We start from the raw sequence: 23891 nt of genomic DNA, 5'->3' as shown, positions 1-23891 counted from the left end.
ACTAAAGCCATTCTCGATGTACCCACCCCTAACAACAGGACAGAGCTACAATTATTCTTAGGTCTGCTTAATTTTTCTGCTATATTTCTTCCTCACAAAGTGTCAGCAGCTGAATCCTTGCATAAATTGCTGGACCAAAAAACACAATGGGCAAGGGGGAGGAGAGAAGAATGTGCATTCAAGGCAGTGAAAAAACTGTTGGTGTCTAATGCCGTGCTGTCACAATACAGTGAAACTTTACCCTTTTGCTATTGTGTGACACGTCCCCAAACAGCGTGGGGGGAATGCTTAGCCACATTCTACCAGATGGCCACAAGGCACCCATTACATTTTACTCAAGAATATTGGCTACTGCAGAGCGCAACTATAGCCAGTTGGATAAAGAAGCCCTGGCTATAGTTGCCAGCGTAAAGAGATTTCATGATTATATTTACGGCCAACATTTCCAAATTGTGACTGATCACCAACCTGTGCTAAGAATTCTAGTAGGAAACAAACAGACGCTGCAAGTTTTATCTCCATGGATGATGAGGAGGACTGTGTTCCTCGGCGCTTATAACTGAATTGATGTACAGACCTGGCCAACACATCAGTCACGCTGATGTAGTGAGTAGATGTCCATTTCCAGATACCCTCAAACATCCAGTCCCAGCTTCTCAAGTGCTCCTGATTGAGGATCTCCATCTTCCCATTACTGCCAATGACATTGTCAGGCATTCTGCTAGGGATCAGGTACTATCCCGGGTATTAGATTGGGTTCACCGTGGGTGGTCCAGGGAATTTGTGGCCATTAAGTTCCAACCCTATGTGACCCACTGATATGAATCATCAGTGCAAAATGGCTGCTTGCTATGGGGCCATAGGTTTGTGGTTCCCCTCCCCTTAGAGACAAAGTTTTAAAAATGTTTCATGTGGGCCATCCAGGAATTGTCCGCATGAAGGTGCTGGGCCACAGTTACCTGTGGTGGCCTAAATTGGACCAAGCTATTTCACACTAGGTGGAATCCTGCAACCAATGCCAAGAGGTATGGTCATTACCTCCTAAAGGCCCACCGAGGGAATGAGAACCCCTACAGGCCCTTGGGCTCATATCCATATAGATTTTGCAGGGCCTAATCAGGGCCAAATCTTCTTAATTGTGGCCCACACGTATGTGAAGTGGTTGGAGATCATATTAATGACATCTACCACTTCTGAGGCTGTAATCAGGGCTTTAATTTAATTTTTATGATCCGTCCAGACTTCAAAAGGGATCTTACTCCCCTCTAGGAAATGTCTCCAGGTTAAAAGAGCCCATTGAACTGCATAAGCCTCTTTCTCCCAAATGGCCCACCTTTGTTCAGATTCATTCAATTTTTTGGTTGTGTAAGTGCATGGTTGTAATTGGTCTTCCTCATTTTTTTGAAGTAATACGGTTCCTATCACCACATCACTAGGATCTGCTTGTATGACGAACGGTTTCTCTGTGTCTGGGTGCTTTAGGATCGGTTCTGCCGAAAACAGCCTTTTAAGTTTTTCAAATGCTGCTTGGCATTCCATTGTCCAGTTCAAAGGCTGCTTCAGTTTCGGATTTCCCTCCCCTTCATTTTAAAGAGCTTGGTGATGGGGAGAGCAATTTGGGCAAAAGTGGGGATAAACTGCCGGTAAAACTTTGCAAATCCCAGGAAGCTTTGCAACTATTTGCATGTTCTGGGCGGTTCCCAGTCAAGTACCGATTGCACTTTCGAAGGATCCATTTCTATGCCCTGGTGTGAAATGCAGTATCCTAAGTAATCAATTTTTTCTTGGTAAAATTTGCATTTGGAGAGTTTGCAATAAAGTTTTGCAGAGCGAAGTTTGTTCAGAACTGCCCGGACTAGTTTTACATGTTCTGCCTTGGTCTCAGAATATGATAAAATGTCATCAATATAGACTATGTTCCCGCAACATTGTTTATTAATTGCATAAATACTGCAGGGGGCCCTTATAGCCCAAATGGTAGCACTTTGAATTGATAGCATCCAAGAGGGGTGTTAAATGCCGTTTTCCATTCATCTCCCTTCATAATCTTGATATGGTAGTAAGCCTCCCTTAAATCCAGCTTTAAAAAAATTCTCACTAAATTTTCACTAAAAACATCCTTGAGGTCCCAATATTCCTTTGGAATTCTTTCCTCCCCCTCAATTCTCTCCTGCTCCCTGGCTGCCAGTGTAGGGGTAGTAGTATTAGAGGCTGGGGTTTCACCTTTCCCCTCAGGGGGTGTGGTTTTTCGAATCCGTAACCAATCCTCTCTCCAGTTAATGTGTGGGTTCCATCTACGGAGCCAGGGGAGTCCCAAGATAAGGGGTTGGTCCATCCCAGGGGCTACAATAAAAGTTATTAATTCCTAGTGGGTACCCATCTCAATGGGTTCAGTGGAAAAATGAGCAGGACTGCCTCCCGCAATAGAACCATCAATTTGGCAAAAAGCAATAGGGACTTTTAAAGTCTTTAATTTTAAGCCCAGTTTCTCCACCATCTCAGGGCTTACCATGCAACGGGAACACCCAGAGTCTAATAGAACTAAAAGTTTCTCTGTTGCGCCAGAAGAGGGCACTCTAAGCTCAATTGGGATAAGCATAGGACCAGATCAGGAACTTACCCAGTGCTGAGAATTCTCATCATCAGATTCATCAGACGAGCTGGGGCTTCCGTCTTCCTCCTCCTCTGGCTTGAAGCGTCGAGAAACATTCTCAGCAGCAAAAGCATCCTCCCTCCTCTTGCTTGGAGTCTTCTCTGGTTTCCCCTCCCTCTGGGGGGGTGTGGAGCAGGTTGAGTCAGTTTGATGCGGCAATTCATAGCATGATGCCCCTCCTTTCCACAGCGGAAACAAGCGAAAGACTTGGCTTTGCCCGCAAAACTTCCCCTGCCTTCACTCCTTTGGCGGGGGGGGGGGTTGGAGGTGCTGGGGGGGATTTCTCAACTTCTCCCTCTCTCATGCAATGCAATCTGGCTAAATCCAATTCCACATCTGCTGCGTTTTCATACCAAGTTTCTAAACAACGGGGAAGGCGTCTGTTTATGCATTGCTGGTAAACATCTTTATCCAAGCCATCAGCGAATTGATCCAGCAAGGCCTCTTCCAACCACCCCCTCATATAGGCTGACAATTCCTGAAATTCTTGCACATAATCAGGCACAGTTTTCTTTCCCTGTTTAAGGGCAGTAAATTTCAGCCTAGCGCGACGCTCGGTCAAAGGGTCGTCGAACCTTCTTCTCGTGGATTGCCATAAATTCATCAAAATTCCTCAGGAGAGGGGAATTGCATTTATGTAACCAGACTATCCAGTTGGCTGCTTTCTCCTCCAAAGCCATTAACACCATTCTCACTTTAGTTTCATCTGTCTCTAAATCAGCCCCATATATTTCCATATAATTCCAGACCTGAATAATAAACAACCCGAGGCCTCTGGGGTCTCCATCATATTTTACACTTAAGGGTGGGACCTTAGCCATCTGGCGTCACCTGCCCCCCCCCCTCGCTCTTGGAATGTCTGTAGCCGCAGGGGGGGGAGGCTGGTTCTGGGTTTTCTTGTGCACTTCCCCCTTCGGCCCCTCCAGTTTCCCTTATGCATTGAGTACCTTTTCTCCGGCTCCTCTGTTGGCTCCCTTTCCACAGCTCTCTTTCGAATTCGATGTTTACTCCATGCCTCTTCGAGGAGCCTCATGGCGTGGGAGATTTTGTAGTCTTCTTCTCCAGTGCCACTCCAGTCAGCCGCTGGTTTTTTCTTTGGTCTCCTTCTTGTGACTCCAGCTTGTAATTCCTCAGGTTCCTCTTTCTGCCCCACACCCCAAGTCCATCTGGGACGGACGGCAGGTTCTTCCACTCTCAGTTCGGCCAGTCTTTCTGTTAGAGATGGTCCCACCGCTGCCCCTACTTCTTCCTCCTGGTCGCTTTCATGCAAAGACGTTTTCTTTTCTTCTTGTGAGGGCACCCCCCTCAGAAGTTGTTCGCTCCGGGATAGGTGCGATTGAGATTCAGCTTATTGTCAGCTGCGACTTCATTTAATAATCAGGAAAGAAACCATTCAACTCCATTTGTTTGAAATCAAGTGTACTTTTACTAATTATAAATGAACAGTAGCAAGGCAAGCTGAATCTGGTTAATTAAGCATGAAAGCAAAGAATATAATGTATAATTCAATCCCCTCCCCTTGGCACTCCAGTCCATAGTCCAATTATAATGCACCCAACTGTCAGGTGGGAGATAACTTCAAAACACATCACCAGGATGAAATGCCGGACAGTTAACCTTGACGGGAAACTCCCTTCCTCCACATGCGCAGTAAGATGGTCAGGTCAGCGTCTAGAATCTTCCTCCAGCACATCATGATTCCACTCCCAAATACCATGCCCCCCTCCCCGTTACAATGGCAGCCGAAGCAGCAGCAAAGCAGAGGCTGACACTATCCCCCCAAAAATGAAAGCTAAATTAAATTTGAAAACAGAAGAGAACAAGGGGCGAAATTAAGCTACATTAGACAGTGTGTTATCCTTTTTTAATTTTCTTTTATGGATGGAACTTTTGCAAATGTTTCCTATTCTTTAAAATGAACAGATTAGTTTTTCTTCTACTACTTTTTATATACTTTTTTATATCTATAGATTAAAATCTTTTTCCTTATTTTTATAATGCTGGATTGGATAGGTTTTTTAAGAATTTTGTTTTCTTTAAGTCTGGAATATAAAGAAGATATAAAAGGAATACAAAGAAGCCTGTAATAAGAGAGGGAAAGGAAGTAACACTGCCACTTAGAGGCTGGAGGCTTGGAAGGCTTGGAAATATTGTCTTTTCTTTTTTTCTCTTTGATAATTTCACTTTGCATTTCAAGGTTTCTCAGTTTGTGATAGTGAGAAGAGCATGGGTTGTTTATACAGGTGCTCTTCGGGAGCTTTATTGGCAGCTGAAGTGGAGTGAAAACAAAGCCTTGCCTTGAAAGATTATAAATGAACTTGCTTTAAATTTAATAAAAAAGTTTTGAATGCTAGAATGGCAGTGTTTACAAGTTGGAAGAATGGCGCAACATGAAAAAGAAACCTTAACATTGCAAAAGATTATGTTTGAAATTCAAAAATTATTAGAAATAACCGAGAAAATTGAGAAGAGATTGGAGAACATAGATCATAGAACAGTAAAATTTGATGGAAAAATTGATGATGTTCATCAAATGAAGAAAGTGGAGGTCAGAGTTCTAAAAACTAAAGGAAAAAATAAACAAAGAGACAAGAAAATTGTTGATACTGACAGTGAACTGAGCGTGGTTGGAAATGGAAAGAATGGAATATGGAAAGGGGAGATAGATGGACTGGAGCTCTACCCCAGATTTCAAAGTATAGAAGAAGAAAAGAGAGAAGAATTGATGGAACTAAGGAGAGAAAATTTGTCAGAAGCACTAATGATAACCAAAGATAAGCTGATTGAAAAAGCAGATGGAAGGGTTCGAGCTTATATAAGATATGCAATAAGCAATAAGTTGCGAAGAGAAGTCCATATAAAACTTACTAAGGAAATAACCAGAAGACTAATGCCACAAATGGCAAGAGACATAAGACTGCACTATTACTGGAAAGGCACAGCTTGATGTAATGAAAGCTTATAATAAAAAATTAAGTCAAATTTAGTTAAATTTAGAGCATTATGTATAAAATGAAGTGATAATGGATACAGTTAAATAATTGATTGATAATGATAATGCATATATATGTATTGAAACCAATAAGAAATTTGATATAAATTACAAATGGTAACTATGAAAGGAGGTTTAGAAACTCTGTTATTAAATATAACCAATTTTTATTTAGAACATGTTATAAAGATGTAATGTTACTGGATGATATTGGGAAGAGCTAATGGAATGCCATTATGTGGTTTTGCTTTAAATCTGGAATATTTTATACAAAAGGACATAAAAACAATTATGAGGTATGATGATACTAATATATATAAATATATTTGATTTAAAATATATGATTTGATATGAATCAAAGTGATGACTGTGGAAGGGATGCACGGAAGTTTTTGTAACCAATCAACACACTTTGTAATGGAAGATGGTTTTGTGTTTTTTTGTGTGTGTTATCTGTTTGGGTTTATTCAAAAATAAAAAAAAAATTATATAAAAAAGATGCTATTCTGCCATCAATGATGAGGTAAAGTTTTACTGCTAATCTGCTTATTTCCTGAGTGTCACATGTTACCCTTCATTGTGATAGTAAAATGTGCACTGGTTTGGTGCAGCAAAAGCCACGTAGTGTCCTCTGTCTCTCAAGGAGGAGGAAGGTGGGCAAGAGGAAGAGGGAGAAGGAGAAGGGAGAAGGAGATTATTTGATAAAGAAACTATCGCTACACTAAAATGAATCATTTGCCAACTTGGTCATAGCATCTTCTAATAAATTAATGAAGTTCCATCTCTAAATTTGATTTTACTTTCATAATGATGGCTGCTAAACAGTAAACGTTCCTTGAAATACAGAGTAAAAACAAATGGAACAAATCAAGAAAATTAATCATTTGATTTGCACAGAGCATTCCAAAATTTTTACAATGTTCCTAGTTTAAAATGAAAGCTTTAATAGATATTACCAGAAATGGGATTCAGGTACAAACAGCAGAAATAGGAGCTGAACATGAAGATGAAAGAACAAGTTTTACCAGTCACTTTTTATTAATGACTGGAAGAACAAAGAACATTCTTATCAGATATCGATTTGAAACAGCCCAACATGTGGTATTTTATTGTATCATCTATAGGGATATCTACAGTGATTATACTGTGTCTTAGCCCTTATTCATCAGTACTCTGAAAAAAAAGATAACTCTTATATGAGTTCACTTTGTTTCAAACCTCAAATTCTTTATAACTCAGATGGTAGTAAAATACTGTGCAGCAGCAATAAAAATGAGGCACCAACTAAAGCAAGGTCTCTCATAGTTACAACTCACTTCTTTGTTGACCACCTTAATATCCTCCAATGTTTTATTATATTTTATTATCTTTACTAGTGTTTAATATTCCTTATCCTTGGTCATAATGTAGGAGGAAGAGGAGGAGAGGAAAATAGCAATAGCAATAGCAGTTAGACTTATATACCGCTTCATAGGGCTTTCAGCCCTCTCTAAGCGGTTTACAGAGTCAGCATATTGCCCCCAACAACAATCCGGGTCCTCATTTTACCCACCTCGGAAGGATGGACGGCTGAGTCAACCCTGAGCCGGTGAGATTTGAACAGCTGAACTGCAGAACTACAGTCAGCTGAAGTAGCCTGCAGTGCTGCATTTAACCACTGCGCCACTGCGCAGATACTGATGGTTTTAAGAGGAATACAGGATTTCTGCAATACAAGAGCTAAATAATATTTTTCAATTATGCTGAAATAACTTTACTAATTACTAAATCATTACCAGTAAATCATAGTGTCAATATGACTCACTGATATGGCATTGCTGGAATGCAGAAAAATGTTCCTTAGGAATGCATTCTTATAAACACTGGTTATATTTCACCTGTAGTCCTATATCAACTCTTAAACACAGAAACAAATTTAAGAGTGTACAAGTGAATGCCACAAATATGGATTTGTAACAAAATAAATGTTATTGTAAAATGATCCTACAGAGGCGGGCAAGGGCAACTGCATTAAACAGACATGGAAAATACACAAGGAAACAAATTATGTTTCCATCTAAAGCTCTTTGTTCAAAGAGCTAAATTATGGCATGGTAGTCATTTGAAATTTACTATAAAGAGGATATTCTTTTTTAAAAAGTTGTTATGGAATAACTCATTATGCAGATAGAGTCCATTAAAGATGAAAATGAATAATCTGCAGTAATTTAGGATTCTTTTATTCCAAGATAGTTCCAACTGATTTTTAATGTTACCATATATCAATTTATCAAAAATGATATTTACCTCAAATTGTCAGGCTGAAAAACGAATGAAAGAACTCTCTCAGGTGCGAATTATGGAATCTGAGAGGTAGAATCTAGCTGACCTTCACTGACCTCAAAAAGATAAGCTGAATTAGACTTGCTTAGTAACCTGGAGAGAAGACTACCAAGAAATAGAAAGATTCAGAAGTTGATAAACATCCCAAAACATGACAATGGTGAATATTTTTATTCAAGGGAGATATAATTACTCTATGGTCATAGTACATAATACATCAGAATAATGGATTTCTTTTTTCCCAAGACATATGGAAATATGAGATACATAAGCTGCAAAGAATGAAAATTGAAAAGGGCCCTGCTGTTAAAATTGATCCTCAGGATCTGTATTCTGAGAACACTAAGTCTCAGAACAAATATGTTATTACTAAAGTTGGGATATTTCAGATTTGAAGAGCTTCCTTTCCCAATAATCTGTATGAAAATAAATGTTGAACTTTCTGAAAATCCAACTGTAATTGGGAAATTCCCATGGATGTTTGGACATATGCTTATAAAGCTTTGAAAGCTTTCTAATGTAACAACTGCCATTTACATTACAAATTAAACATAAGAGGAATTCTTATGACAATTTCTAAAACTTAACAAATAAGATGAAAAAGATAATACTTTAATTCAAGCTAGATCAATTGATTTAAATTATGAGAAAAAAATGAATTTGACTGAATATTATAAAGAACATTCCAGTAGAAAAGGCTCTGACAGAACAGAATATATATAGCTCAGAGGTGAACTGTTAAATCTTTGATGCTCCTGAGCTGGATTGTTGGGGGCAATATGCTGACTCTGTAAACTGCTTAGAGAAGTGCTTTAAAGCACTGTGAAGAATATATAAGGTTAAGGTCTATTCTATTTTTGTTTGCAGACATTTCATTACCAGACTAGGTAACATCATCAGTGTCAGTGAATATGAAGTTTGCTCCCTGTTTATACAGTAGTTTGCTCTGCCAATGTTGATGGGAATATGATTTTTTCTTTGGTAGATTGATTGATTGTTAAATTTGCTGCCTATCCCACTATTCTAAGTGACCTGGGGCATCTTACAATGCCATAATTGTAGGGAATTGTTTTCTGCATGATTATTTTTCTGGTGCTGATTCCTGCTTATCTGAGTGTTGATTGCTGGAGGGAATTTGTTAGAATATATTTTGGAAATCAAAAGTAATCAGTGCTATTAGAAATCAACAGCTAGCAAACCCTCACTTAATTATACTGATACTGTTACCTAGTTGAGTAATGAAATGTCTCCAAGCAAACAAGTAGAGTTAGAACACCAAGACTTCCACAGAAAAGACTCTGTTTGTTCAGAGAAATTTAAATGGGCCCTGGATGGTGAGCCATGAAGGATATTATAGTACCACATTTTGTACATTTGCTGTGGAACTGCAATAGGGTATTACTATGTTACTAACTTCCAAGCTCTCTTTGAGCACAGAAAATGGATAACAAGGCACTTTAAGTCTGCATATGGATCTGAAAATTAAATTAAGTTGGATAGGGAAGGCAGGAAAAGATATGTTATTAAACTGTTGTCAAACACTTTGGTAAATTCTTAGATAAAATTTGAGAAATGAAGTTTTACAAATCTTGCTTAACTAACTGAATTAAATAACTAAATAGACCCTTAACACTATGTTTCTCTGATTGTAATATCTGCCCTGCACTCATATATTAAGAACAATGGAAGGTTACATTGTGATCATAAACATACCTTATCTATCTCTAATCCACCAATAACAGGCACTTATTCAGAAAACATGTTGTAGATGGAGTCAGACCCAAATTAAAATGACACATCTCCATCCAACTAAATAATGAATGGCTGCCAAATCCATTCCTATAACAATCTGTGATCCCATATGTTTTTATTAAATATACTGAATAAATGAAAGGCAAGAGAAATAGTATTTTTGTCTCAAGTCTATAACTGGAAATATCTTTAAAAATCATAATCCATTGTTTTCATTACAAAGAAGTTGATTAGGATAGTATTCATGTCAATAGACTAGGTTGAATCCAGATAGATACTGTTCTCATTGGAAGCCAAAAATTAGATGATAATGTCACACTCATTTTAATATTTAAAATTTAAAGGAATCTAAATGCATCAAGTGAGATCTAAACTTCTTCAGTCAATAACTGAAGATCTGAGGAACTTGCACTTTTCTTCAAATGGTGACTATGATTAGGAATTATTCCCTTTCTGCTCATATGTGCTTGGGCTGGTTATAGCTGCTCCATCTCAGAAAACATTTCAGTCTCCACATGCTTAAACAACTTTGTTCAGTCATTACTTCAGGCACCAGATCTGATTCATGCACTGAAAGCAGGTTACAGATCTAATTTTAATTAAAAGAACACTTGTTAGAAGATAATTAAAATTTGTTTTTAACCTTTGTTAAAGTGTTAACTCTTAGTATTAACCCTTAACAACATCCTTTTTAGGGGTACACAAATTTCTTTATACTAAAAGTTATACTTGCTCTTTGAGTAGCACACAAAGAGCTCTACTCCCAAAATCAGGCCAAAAATATGGTGACCAGAACAAACTAAACCTAGTTTCATTTACAATTAAATGAAATTATTATATGATTTTACATTATATTTTATAGAATTTATAAAATATAGATAATATACTGTATTTCTCCCTGTGTCTTTAGTAATTAACCCTCTCCTTCTATACAAAGAAATATCTGATGAATTCAGCAGTCTGAGGAAGGATTCTGTGGACCACACCCAGGGCTTCTGGGAATCAGAAAGCATCAAATTGTACACCTTTATTTGAAAGACATCCCAAATCCTGAATAAGTATGGCTTATTTAGTCATCATGGCTGTCTGCTGCAATGAATAATAAATACAAGACAGCTTGTACATAGCATCCATGACTATCGTTATTCCATCTGCATCAGGTGTTCTAAATTCTGCGGCTGCCCTTCCCAAAGTCTAGATCAGCACTTCCTGGAATATGCTTTTCAGGGAACAAATGCTTCATATTCTAGAATCTTTACATCTACACTAAAAACGAAAACAGTTTTCTAAAGTTATTGTATAAAGTAAGTGGTCAAGCAAATAAAACCTTCAACAACAGACATCATCAAAACACACTGCTTTGGAGCACATAAATAACCTCAGATAAACAATTTAAATAAATAATTTAAGAAATGAAGAAAGAAGGCCATCTGCATTTGTCTATTCAGTAAGATGCTTATCTTTTAAATTGTTTTCAGAGCCTAGCTGATAAACTGCAAGCATCAAATGCCACACATGTATTCCACTTAGTGACCAAGTAAGAAGTAACAAGGATCTCATGGGAAAAATCAAATGAGAAAATATTTTTTTTTGAAAAGTTTTATTGTTTTAATTAAACAAAAACACAAAAAAGAATCATCTTTCGTTACATCTTGTAGAAAGCGTGTCGACTGGTTACAAATACCTTCCATGCGTTTCTTCCACAATCATTACATATACTTCATTCAAATTGAATTGTACATGTTAAATTTAAAAAAATATGTATTTTACTATCACTGTACCATAATTCTCATTTGATTACAATTATTTAAACGTGCTTTTATCTAAAATCATTTGTATTTATAGAGACAACCACCTACTGGCATTCATTCGCAATTTCAATAAACCTCCAATAACATTACGCCTTTATAATATATTCTGAAAAAAAATCAGTTAATGATATCTAAGTATTCCCCCCCTTTTTTCTCCCAACTCACAATTTAAAGCTTATATCCAATTTGCTTTTACAGTACAACACACACACACATATATCATTAAACATTATCCATTAACATTTCCTTGATATTATTGTAGTTAACTAAAAATTATTTACTGTTGTGACTCAGCAGAAACCTGTGAGTTGTTTCAGGATGCAGGATAATAAGCAGCTGTGGCTCGTTAGGGTCTTCTCCTGCAGATAAAAGACTGATGGTGCCACGCCTTAGTGGCAGAAGTCAACATTGTTCATCGTTTGTTTGTTTGTGAGTTCAGTTCTGTTCCTGTTCAAGTTAGTGATTCAAAGAGGCACTTGGATAAGTGATTTGCTTTCTGTAAACCTGGTTTTGTTTTGCATTTGCTGTGTAACTTTTTGCCAGAGACTTTATCTATGTTTATTTTGGGTTCGCAGCCAGCTTGAGCTTGAGCTGGGACTGATAAAGATATTTTCTTTGAAATTCTGTCTGGCTGTCATTTGTGAACAAGCAAGGAGGGGGGTCAGAACAGTTTGACTTCTGCCCCGACAAACCTCCATTCATAAAAATATGGAGCAGCTTTACGCTGAAAATGCCAGACTGACTCAGCAAATAGCCGTATTGGCTGACCAAATTGCTCAGCTGCAGAAAGCTGCAACCCGCCCGCCCCCAGCCAAGGAGGAAGTGCCCAGTAGCCATGCCGGATAAATTTGATGGGAATCAGGCCATGTTTGCCACATTTCTGGGACAATACCAGCTGTTCCTGAGTTTGAGAGCGGAGGACTTTCCCACTGACCAGACGAAGGTGGGATTCATTATCAGTTTGCTCTCAAGCACAGCTCCCCATTGGGCTACCCCCTTGTTAACTCAGCAGAGTCCTTTGTTGGATGACTTCCAGGGTTTTTGTCAATACTTTAAACAGATGTTTGAGGATCCTATTAAGGGGGAAACATCAACTAGATGTCTGAAGTCACTGCAGCAGGGGAGTGGTTCATTGCAAGACTATGTCAGTGAATTCAGACTGCGTAGCCAGGATTCAAGGTGGAATGAACCAGCTCTGATGGACACTTTCCAAGATGGATTGTCTGATGCCTTGCAAGATAAACTGGTGAGGGTGGACAGGCCACCAACGTTCGACGCATTGGTCCACTTGTGCCTCCGGATAGACGCCCGGCTCCAGAGGCGAAGGCCTCGCCGTGCATTCCAGGAGACCACAAGCATGCCGGTTCATCAAGAGACTGCAGTGGACTGGGAGGAGCCCATGGAGTTGGGTGCTGTCAGACCTCGAGTGTCATGTACAGAGATGGACAGACGACGTGCTGAGGGATTGTGCTTCTACTGTGAGGATCTTGGACACCTGGCGGGGAGTTGCCCCAAGAAGAATAGAAGGGTTGTGTGGAGTGCGGCCGTCCCTCAGCAACAAATTATTGTGTTAGACAACTGGCACGTTTGTGTGGCTTTGATACCCCGTTCGCACAATGTAGCATGCATTCGTCGGGTGTGGAATCCCAGGGCGGATGCCCTGCCTAGGAAATCAGAGAAATCTGACCCTGCGAACTCGCTTCCACCTCGGACTGTTCTACCCGTTGCATCCTGCGCTGCAGTTTATCAGCCCGTGAGCATATAGTCTCTGATAAGGGATGCGCAGCGGGGTGACAAATGGGTGGAGCAACAAAAGGTGGAAGTAGGGCCGGCTTCCTCATGGACTTTGGAAGGGGATCTTTTGAAGTATCTGGGCTGGCTCTATGTTCCCGCAGGATACATCCGTAGACGGGTGCTCTCTCAGGTTCATGGCACTTCTGCAGCGAGACATTAGGAGTTTTTCCGGACATTGCGCCTGGCATCTCGTCAGATTTGGTGGAAATCTTGCCCGGCCGCCCTGTTTAGGATAACTCGCCCCCTCCTGAAAGGGAGGGATGCGAGCGAACCCTTACAGGGAAGAGCTGAGGAATTCGTTCAGTTTCTGTTGGACAAAGTCACTCAGATTCGGATGGACCTGGACTCCATTTGGACAGTGCCAGCAGAGATGCTGAGGGAGAGCCTTGATCAAATTTTGTGGAGTGAGTTCCAGCTTGCCACTCCTGAGGAAGTGGACAAGGCCATTGGAGCGATGAGTACTGCCACCTGTCTACTGGATCCTTGTCCCTCCTGGTTGGTTTCGACCAGCAGAGAGGTGACACGAGTCTGGATCCAGAGGATTGTAAACACCTCGCTTCAGGAGGGATCTTTCCCGCAACCTTTGAAGGAAGCGGTGTTGAGACCTCTCCTGAAGCCTGCTCTGGACCCAGCTATCCTTAACAACTACCATCCAGTCTCCAACCTCCCATTCTTGGGGAAGGTTGTTGAGAAGGTGGTGGCCTCCCAACTCCAGCGGACCTTGGACGAAGTGGATTATCTAGATCTCTTTCAGTCTGGTTTCAGGCCTGGTTACTGCACCGAAACCACTTTGGTCGCACTGACTGATGATCTCTGGTGAGCCAGGGATAGAGGGCATTCCTCTATCCTGGTGCTTCTTGACCTCTCAGTGGCCTTCGATACCATCGACCATGGTATCCTTCTGCGGCGGCTGGAAGAGGTGGGAGTGGGAGGCACCATTTTACGGTGGTTCTCCTCTTACCTCTCTGGCAAGTCGCAGTCGGTGTTGGTCAGAGGACAGAGGTCAACCCCTAGGCCCCTGGAATACGGGGTGCCACAGGGCTCGGTCATGTCCCCCCTCCTATTTAATATCTACATGAAGCCGCTGGGTGAGATCATTCGTCAGTACGGGATTAAATATCACCAGTATGCGGATGATACCCAGCTGTATCTGTCTGCCCCGTGCCAACTCAGTGAAGCGGTAGAAGTAATGTACCAGTGCCTGGAAGCTGTCAGGGTCTAGATGGGAATGAACAAGCTTGCGCTCAACCCTGACAATACTGAGTGGCTTTGGATGCTGCCTCCCAAAAATAGTCCAGAGAGGGCCCGCAACTTGGGTGTTCTCCTGGACCCGCAGCTGACATTAGAACATCATTTGTCAGCTGTGACCAGGGGAGCTTTTGCCCAGGTTCGCTTGGTGCACCAGTTGCAGCCCTACCTGAACCAGGAGGCACTCCAAATGATCACTCATGCCCTCATCACCTCAAGGCTCGACTACTGCAACGCGCTCTACATGGGGCTGCCCCTGAAGAGTGTTTGGAGACTACAATTGGTCCAGAATGCAGCCGCGTGAGCGATATTACACCTATCCTCCGTGAGCTGCACTGGCTCCCTATTGGTCTCCGAACATGCTTCAAGGTGCTGGTTATTACCTTTAAAGCCCTACATGGCCTAGGACCTGGATATCTCCGTGACTGCCTCCTGCAACATACCTCCCAGCGCCCAATAAGATCGCACAGGGCGGGCCTTCTCCGAGTACTGTCGACTATGCAGTGTCGTTTGACGGCTCCTTGGGGGAGAGCCTTCTCTGTAGCTGCACCGGCCCTCTGGAACAATCTACCCTCTGAGATCCAGACCCTCCCCAATCTCTCGGCCTTCCGTAAGTCTGTTAAGACCTGGCTGTTCCGGCAAGCCTGGGGCTGTTGATCTAGATTGACCTTCAGCCCCATTAAGATCGAGTGCATGTTGTGTCCCTCTCTTAACTCGTTTCTGTCCTGTATTTTAAACTTTTTAAAATGCTTTTAAACTGTTTTTATGTAAGCCGCCCGGAGTCCTTCAGGATTTGGAGGCATACAAATCTATTAAAATTGGAATTGGAAATTGGAAAATGACGTGCAGAAGTGCCTGGAGTCGTGTGTCCAGTGCCAATGGGCCAGGTCTGCAAGGAGGACTTCGCCAAGATTCCAGCCCTTGCCAACCCCAGTCCCCGCAGCACAGGACTTCGTTTCTAGGATCCCGGTGGGGTACCAGTGTCTGGGACTGTGTTCCGTGGAGGCCGTCACCAACCCTTCCAGGCCGCACCCTGAGCATTGGAACTGGGGGAAGGGCCCGGCAGTGGGGGATAGCGTGGTGGCCCGGCAGGAGTTGGTGGAGCTGCCGCCAGACTCCGACAGCGAGGGGGTCTTATGAGTTGGCCTTGGAGGAGGTGGAGGACCCTGGACAGGGTGTTAGGGCTCAGCCGGAGTTGTTAGAGCCTCCGCCAGACTCCGACAGTACGGGGGCTGGTGGGTCGGCCTTGGAGAGGATGGAGACCCCTGGACAGGGTATTAGGGCTCGGCCAGAGCTGTTACAGCTGCCGCCAGTCTCCAACAGCAAGGGGGCTAGTGGGTCGGCCTTGGAGAGGGTGGAGAACCCTGGATGGGGTGTCAACGCCATGCAGGGCGGGAGGAGAGATAGTGGCCACTGGATACCTGGGGAGCATTGGATCAAGGGGAATGTCCCTGCAGGTATTTGGGAATCACATAGGAGGAAACACAGGAAATGAGTGTGGGGCATCTTATGGACAATCCATTCCGGCCGCATCCGAACCGTCAGACCCAGGGGAAGGGCTCTGCGGTGGGGGATAGTGTTGTGATTCAGCAGAAACCTGTGAGTTGTTTCAGGATGCAGGATAATGAGCAGCTGTGGCTCGTTAGGGTCTTCTCCTGCAGATAAAAGACTGATGGTGCCACGCCTTAGTGGCAGAAGTCAATGTCGTTCGTCGTTCTTTTGTTTGTGAGTTCAGTTCCATTCCTGTTCGAGTTAGTAATTCAAAGAGGCACTTGGATAAGTGATTTGCTTTCTGTAAACCTGGTTTGCTGTAAGAATTTTGTTTTTGCATTTGCTGTGCAACTTTTTGCCAGAGACTTTATCTATGTTTATTTTGGGCTCGCAGCCAGCTTGAGCCAGGACTGATAAAGATATTTTCTTTGAAGTTCTGTCTGGCTGTTGTTTGTGAACAAGCAAGGAGGGGGGTCAGAACAATTTACTATTTATATCACATCTCCTCTCATCAGGCCCAAAAGAAATTATACCTTTATAGCAAGCTCTAAACAAAAGTTTATTAATAAAATTTATGGGTCTTTTCCCTAAGTCCCAAATTACAATTTATATCCAAGTTATTTTTACTAATTAAGATTATCATTTCATTATTATTATCATAGTTAATTATATGTTAACAAAATGAGCATTTAATAAGAATCTAAAACAATCTACAAAATGCTAACATTCCTACTTATTAATCACCAAAAATATCCATTAACATTTCCTTGATATTATTGTGGTTAACAAAAAAAAATATTTTCTATTTATATCACATCTCCTCTCTTCAGACCCAGACTAGTTATACCTTTATAACAAGATCTAAACAGAAATTTATTAATAAAATTTATAGGTCTTTTCACCAAGTCCCAATTTACAATTTATAGCCAGGTTACTTGTACTAATTAAGGTTATCATTTCATTATTGTTGTCGTAGTTAATTATATGTTAATGAATAAACATTCAATGATAATCTAAAACAGTCTACAAAATACTATAATCCCTACTTATTAATCACCAAAAATTAGCTAACTTTTTATCGTCAACTTTCATTATCAACCTGTATCTTTCCAGTAGCAAAACAATTTTATCTCTCTTGCCAGTTGTTGTGTCAATTCTCTTTTCAGCTCCTTTATAAAGTTTTTATAGACTTCTCTCTGCACTTTATTGCTTAAAAGATCTCTCAAATAGTTTCGTTGCCCTTGAATTGTTGTTAACATTAGCTTGTCTTTGGTTGTCAAACTTATTTCTGAATAGGTTTCTCTTCTTAACTCCATCATTATCACCCTTTTTTTTCTCCTGTGTCTTGAAATCTAGGATAAAGCTCCAAATTGTCAAGTTCACTTTTCCATCTTCTCTTCTTTCCACTTTCACCCATATTTGCTCCATTAATAAGTTCATCCATTGTCTTGTCTTTACCTTCTATATTTTCATTCTCTTCTTTAATCTTTTGCTGTGATAAACAATAGTCTATCCAACTTCTTCTCAAATCTCCCAAATCCTTCTAAAATATTTTGAATTCCAGCCAGGATGTTTCAAAATTTTAAGGTTTCCTCATTACATATTTGGATATAAATGCTAATAATAAGCGTATCAGACCAGGAGACAGAGTGGCATTATAAGTTTAGCCTTACAGAGATTCGACCAGAAGTTTCTCAGCAAGACAGATGGGGGAGGTATGGGCTCCAAAGAGCCTCATATGAACTCTTTGTCAGACAGAGTTCATATGAGGCTCTGTCTGACAAACCAATACCAAGATCATTTTGGATCAGAACCTCCCTGGGGGGGCAGTGAAGAAGGGACAGCATCTCATCAGATCCAGAGGAAGTACAACAGGTCCCTCATAGGTCAGAGATTCGCCCTCTGAATCGGCATCGGGAGACGCACCATGGCAACATGACTGCACAAGAAGCTGCTGGCTTCTGGCCAAAGCATGAGCAGGAACCTGTAGGAGACGGGTTGAAAAGCCTAGTAAAAAGATTTGATTAACCAACAGACATAAATCAGAATTTAGAAAAGGCAAAGAACCTTGAGAGTGTAAATAATATTGATGGACAGGATTTTGGCAGAAAGAAAGAAAGAAGAGGGGAAATGGAGGGCTAAACCACAAGTCCAAAAAGAACTACTGGCCTTAAACAACTTGAAGACAGAAAGGAGAAAGCAGAGAAGTGACAAACACATTCAAACATAAGCTTGGAATTTGGATTTGGATTTGAAAAGACTGTGTCTTTAAAAGAGATTAGGAGACTTCGCTCGACCTTCTTCTAACTAACATATCTTAAGCAACTCTAATTAATGAGAGGTGGAATGTAACAAAGAGAAAAATATCAAGAAAAAAGCACTACTTTTTCACTTAGAACCTAATCTTGTCTGCTGCAACAAATGGAATGTGAAACCTTGAGCAGGAAGTTTTAATTAACTAATTGTCATAAATCAGAATTTGGAAAAAGCAGGAGGCAAAAAGAAACATACCAAGGAGACTTGCTGTGTTCAAGTTCATTCTAAATAATATATTTTAAGCAACTCTAACCAACAAGAAATGGAAGGCAACAAGGGGAAAAAATAATAAAATCAAGAACTGGGAAAATAGAATTTGTTTTGCTGGAGTGAGAACAAAGGATCAAGATGTTTCCCTCTCTTCTTCCTCCCAATTTAAAGTGGACCAGAACTCTGAAATCAGAACTGTATAACTAATTTTGAAACTGGACATTATGGAAAGGTGGGAATTCAAAGAACTATGTGAAATTATAAAAATATGCATAAATCATTAAAATCAAGTCTAAATAGAATCTTGAAGTTAGATATTAAAGAAGTGAAGGAAGAAGAATGGGAGATAATGAAGTGGTAGAAACAGTGGAAAATAAAAAAACAGACAAAAAACTTCATTGGGTTTGACAGTGGTATAGGGAAAATTGAAAAGGGGGATGTGTCCCAACAAAAGGAAATAAAAAGCAGACAAAAGATTTCACTGACTTTGACAGTGGCATAAGGAAAACTGAAGAGGGAGGTTATGCCCCAACAAAGGGAACTACAAAAGATTTCATTGGTTTGACAGTGGCTTGCAGAAAATTGAAGAGGGTGGACATGTCAAAACAAAGAAAATGGAGAAGACAGGAATAGAGAAGTGAGACAAAAGACTTACTAGGAAAAAATCAGATTAGAAATAATTATATGGGAAATATAAAGCTGAGATATGTGGTTTACTCCTATATATGATAATTAAACTGAGTTGCAAACTGATTGAATATGATAACAGAAAGATAATTAAATAAAGTTTAAAATATATGGAACATGGACTAATATGAAACTGTTGTGTGAAGAATACAAAGTAGAGGTATGTGATTGAATTTTATACATGATAATTAAACTTTGTTAATTGATTGAATATGACAATGGAAGGACAATTAAGTATAGGTTAAAATTTATGAAATATGGACACATATGGAACTCTTAAGGTGATGAACAAAGTGAGGTGTGTACTGCTTGTTATTCTATATAGTAGATTAATGGAATTGTAATGAACATTGAACAGCAAGGATTGTTATTTAAAGACAATTAAGGGTAAGCTAAGTCAAGATATGGAAAAATGGAGGGGGGGCATGAAATATACTTATAATGAAAAATTATTGAGATTATAAAGACAGAACTACAAATTTGAGGTGCATAATGATGTATAACTATATAAATATAATGATGAGAATAGCTGGGAATTGTAACCAGGTCGACATCCCAGCTAAAAATAGGCTGTTTTTTTTTTAAAAAAAAACAATATAATTATTATATATGTATAATTTTTTTCTTTCAAAAAAGGAGGAGGATATATATTAAAATTAAAGATGTATATTGAAACATAAGTATAAATACCATCAACATGAAATTGAGTTAGCTCAGAGACTGAAATACACCAAGTAAATGAGATGAAGAGTGTGGAGTAGAGGAGAGAGATAAGGGAAGAAGAGAGGGATAGGAGAGAGGGTAGGGAGGGGGAAGAGGAGGAGAGAAAGAAGGAGTGGAAAGGGGAGAGAGGAAAAGGAGAGAAGAAGGGGAAGTAGAGAAGAGAAGGATGACAGAGGGAAGAAAGGAGGTTGGGAGGAGTAGCGAGGGAGAAGAAAGTGATGGATAGGGTATAAATATGGCATTTGAAGAGCAGAAGAGGATCATTTTGGGAGGTTGATGGTAAGTTGAACTGATGTCAACATTTAACAATATACTATAATGTTGGTTATGTAATAATATAAAAGTGACTATATGTTATGAAAATGAAAAAATAAAAAACTTTTTAAAAAAAGTTTAGCCTTATGGGAAAGTCAAATGAGTTTGTTGACCCCTGGCTTGCAATGTTTACTGTGAAAATATTATAGCAATTTTTAAGGTTCGTACATATTTATCAATAATATATTCCTAATAATGTTTAATTATTAAACAATTTCTTGCCTTATTATCCCACTTTTTTTCAAAAACATCTTTCAACTTTTACATAGAAAATAAAAAACTTCAACTGTTCACTGAACAATAATCAACACAGAAAAAATACACCTGGAAAAGAACCAGATTATCTTGCTGATGAAGTGACCTTATAGAGTAGACATTATAAGTATCAAATAATCTGCACATCCTCTCCATATTATCATACTAATAATGATGAGAACAAAGACAGTTTCCTATACTTTTACAGTCAATGATACCTTTGGTAAAATATCTACTGACCACCTGGTATTACAAGAAGGAGATCAGCCTAAAGGATAACACTTGTATGCCCGGCTTCACTTTACTAGAAGAATACAGTACTCCTTCCAATAGAGACTTGCTGTCCACTTAACACCACTACTATAAAAACCAAGATTTTTTGTTTTTAATCCTATTTTACAATTATCATAATAGATTCATCTTGATTTTCTGGACTACAAATATTAAATGGTAACCATTCATACATAATGTCTTTTTATTAGCCATTATTAAAGATGATATCATAAAATTAGCATTAATTAAAAAATGAGAAAACACTACACCTTTACATCTCTCACAGCATGTTCCTCTTTGCTTAATAACCAGAGCACATGTCTTCGAAAGTACAGGGCACTTCTCACGTTTGCATGTCACTTCCTTGTTCTGTCAAGTGCGAAAATAGAAAGCAATATATGTATCAATAAAAGAATCTAATGTTGCTGTCTGTTTTCTGCCAATTTGGGACACAGAGAGAAAACATGATTATTCCCTTTATGCAAATAACTGGCACTGCTTACTTTTTTTTTGTATCACACATACAACAAGCTGGAAAATCAGGAAGAGAAAGAAAGCAACGGCAATTTGAAAAAACCATCCTAAATATATACCCATGTTTCCCTTAAAATAAGACCCGAACGTATATTTTGGGGGGTTCCAAAATAAGTACTAGGGTTTATTTTCAGGGAAACACAATTTCAGGGTGATCAGCCTGTTGGCTGCTCCAGCCAACCCCAGTGCACACATGAAAGGCAGCAAATGAGCAGGGCTGATGTCTGGCAGCAGCTGCAGCTTGCCGGCCCCTTTGTCAGCACATTCTGGGACTGCACGGCTTGTGCAATTCAGGTGAATTGATTACCTTTCCAAGCAGCAAAGAGTGGCAGAAGTGTGTGGGGAGGAGGCAAGCAATCCAGATATGCTGCACAGGCAAGTTAAAATACACACACACACACACACACACACACACACACACACACACCAATAAAGAGAATGGTGGTTTTTGTAAACTCCATTTTGCTAACAGAACACAAAATTTAAAACAAATACACTGCAATTTAAGGAGACAATCCAATCAACACCAGGAACAAGAAGCACTATTGTTTCCAAAGTAAAACTTAAATACAGTGTTTTGGGATTTTAAATTGAAGAATGATCTTCAGAATATTTTGAAATTGAAGAAGGATTTTCTCCATTCACAAAATGGAAGGATGGGAGTTTGTTTCAGTTTTGGAAATATATTTTAGTATATTCATTTTGTCTACATACTAAGCTTAACTATGGTATTTAAAACAAGTCATGTCAGATTTCCTAAAAATGCCCTAATTGATTCATAAGTAATGAGTCAAGTTTTCAAAACAAAACCAGTCATTTATTAGTAGCACAATCTAGGCAAGATCTATTCGCAGCCAAGCCTATGCTTTGTTTGATTTATCTCTGAACTTTAGCCCTGTTCCTTCCCTCCCCTCAGTCTTTGTCATAAATCACATTACCCTATAACAGTGATGGCAAAACCTTTTTGTACAGCGTGCCAGAATTCAATTCAATTTCCCACCCAACTGTGCATGCGCACATGACCCCTGTGCATGCACATGCAACCACTCCCCAGGATACAGAGGCTTTCCTGAAGACTGGGGAAGGCAAAAACAGCCTCCCCTGCCCTCCTAGAGGCCCTCTGGAAGTCAGAAATGAATCGGTTCCAAACTTCCAGTTGGGGCCATTTTTTGCCCTCTCCAGCCTTTGGAGGCTTTCCTGAAGCCATTTCAGAGTTCTGGAGGGCTGGAACAGGCCGTTTTTGCTTCAGGAGACGGTGGTTGTAAGCCTTGGGGCTCCTGGGCAACTATGTGCACAGGGCACAAGGCTGGCTCCAGTTGCAAAATGACTCCTCAGGCCGACTTCCCTGATAGAGCTGGCGGTCCGTTCCTTCTCTTTGAGAGCCGCCTTGCAAAATGTCAGAAAACACCCCATTTTGCAAGGCGGTTCTCAAAGAGAATGAAGTGGGTGCGCGTGCTTTTTACAATGAATAGTAAGGGAAGTGATCGCCAGCCAGTATCCTTGTCTCCTTCCTCCAAGAGGTTGCGCGGCAGCAAATTGTGTGTGTGTGTGTGTGTGTGTGTGTGTGTGTGTAAGTAAGGCTGTCAGCACTCCTCCATTGAATAATTAGGAAAGAAAACCATGAGACTCCATTGATAGAAATCAAGTGTACTTTTACTAATTATAAATTATTAGAAGTGTAGCAAAGCGAAAGACTGATTATTTAGGCCCGAAAGCGATTGATATATAGAATAACCCATTCCCCACTCCTTGGCATCCCAGTTACAGTCCAATCATAATTCTCCCAAGTGTCAGGTGTGAGATAACTTCAAAAGGCATCACCCAGATGGAATGTCGGTGCCGTTGGCCTTGGCGGGAAACCTCCTCCGCATGCGCAGCAAGAGAGGCAGCAAACTCCAGGATCCTCCTCCAGCACAATCAGTATTCCCCTCTCAAATACCATGCCCCCCTCCCCCGTTTCAATGGCAGCCGAAGCAGCAGCAAAGCAGAGGCTGACATCCGGCCCTCCTCTGGAAAAAGGCGGTCAGGCCTGGAAAACGACAAAACAGAAACAAACAGACAAACAACAAAAAACAGAAAAAGAAAAATAGAGGGGGGGGGGAGAGAGAAAGACAGGAACAAGAGTTTGCTAGGGCTTGTCCGGATAAGCAGAATAGAACTGGCGAAGCAGGAGATGGGACTTGTCCACCCACTCGTCATGAGACTGAGGAAAATGCTTCCAAGCCACCAGGTACTGAAGGCGGTTCCGCCGTCTACGAGAGTCCAAGATTTCCCGAACCTCAAAATGCTGCTCACCATCAATCAATAGGGGGGCAGGTGGCGGGTCCACTGGCGGACGCAAAGATGAAAAACGAACAGGTTTAATGAGATTAATGTGGAAAACAGGATATACACGGTTGAGGTGCTTGGGTAGCTGTAAGCGAACCGAAACAGGATTGATGACCTTGATTATGGGAAACGGGCCAACATACTTAGGCCCCAACTTTTTTGATTTCTGCGTAGTTTGAAGGAACTT

General features: G+C 40.3%; 1 protein-coding gene across 1 annotated transcript in view; it reads right to left on the bottom strand.

Annotated features, from left to right (window-relative positions):
- The window catches only part of BMPER (BMP binding endothelial regulator), a 464374-nt gene that overhangs the window by 314123 nt on the left and 126360 nt on the right, over window positions 1–23891 (bottom strand). The window contains exon 3 of the mRNA XM_032234511.1: window positions 21112–21211. Within this exon, the coding sequence (XP_032090402.1) occupies window positions 21112–21211 (100 nt within the window). The remainder of the gene's footprint in view (window positions 1–21111; window positions 21212–23891) is intronic.

This window comes from Thamnophis elegans, chromosome Z, assembly GCF_009769535.1.
Source record: "Thamnophis elegans isolate rThaEle1 chromosome Z, rThaEle1.pri, whole genome shotgun sequence".
Taxonomy (NCBI): domain Eukaryota; kingdom Metazoa; phylum Chordata; class Lepidosauria; order Squamata; family Colubridae; genus Thamnophis; species Thamnophis elegans.
The sequence above is the reverse complement of the archived record's forward strand: the minus strand, read 5'-3'. Positions and strand labels throughout refer to the sequence as shown.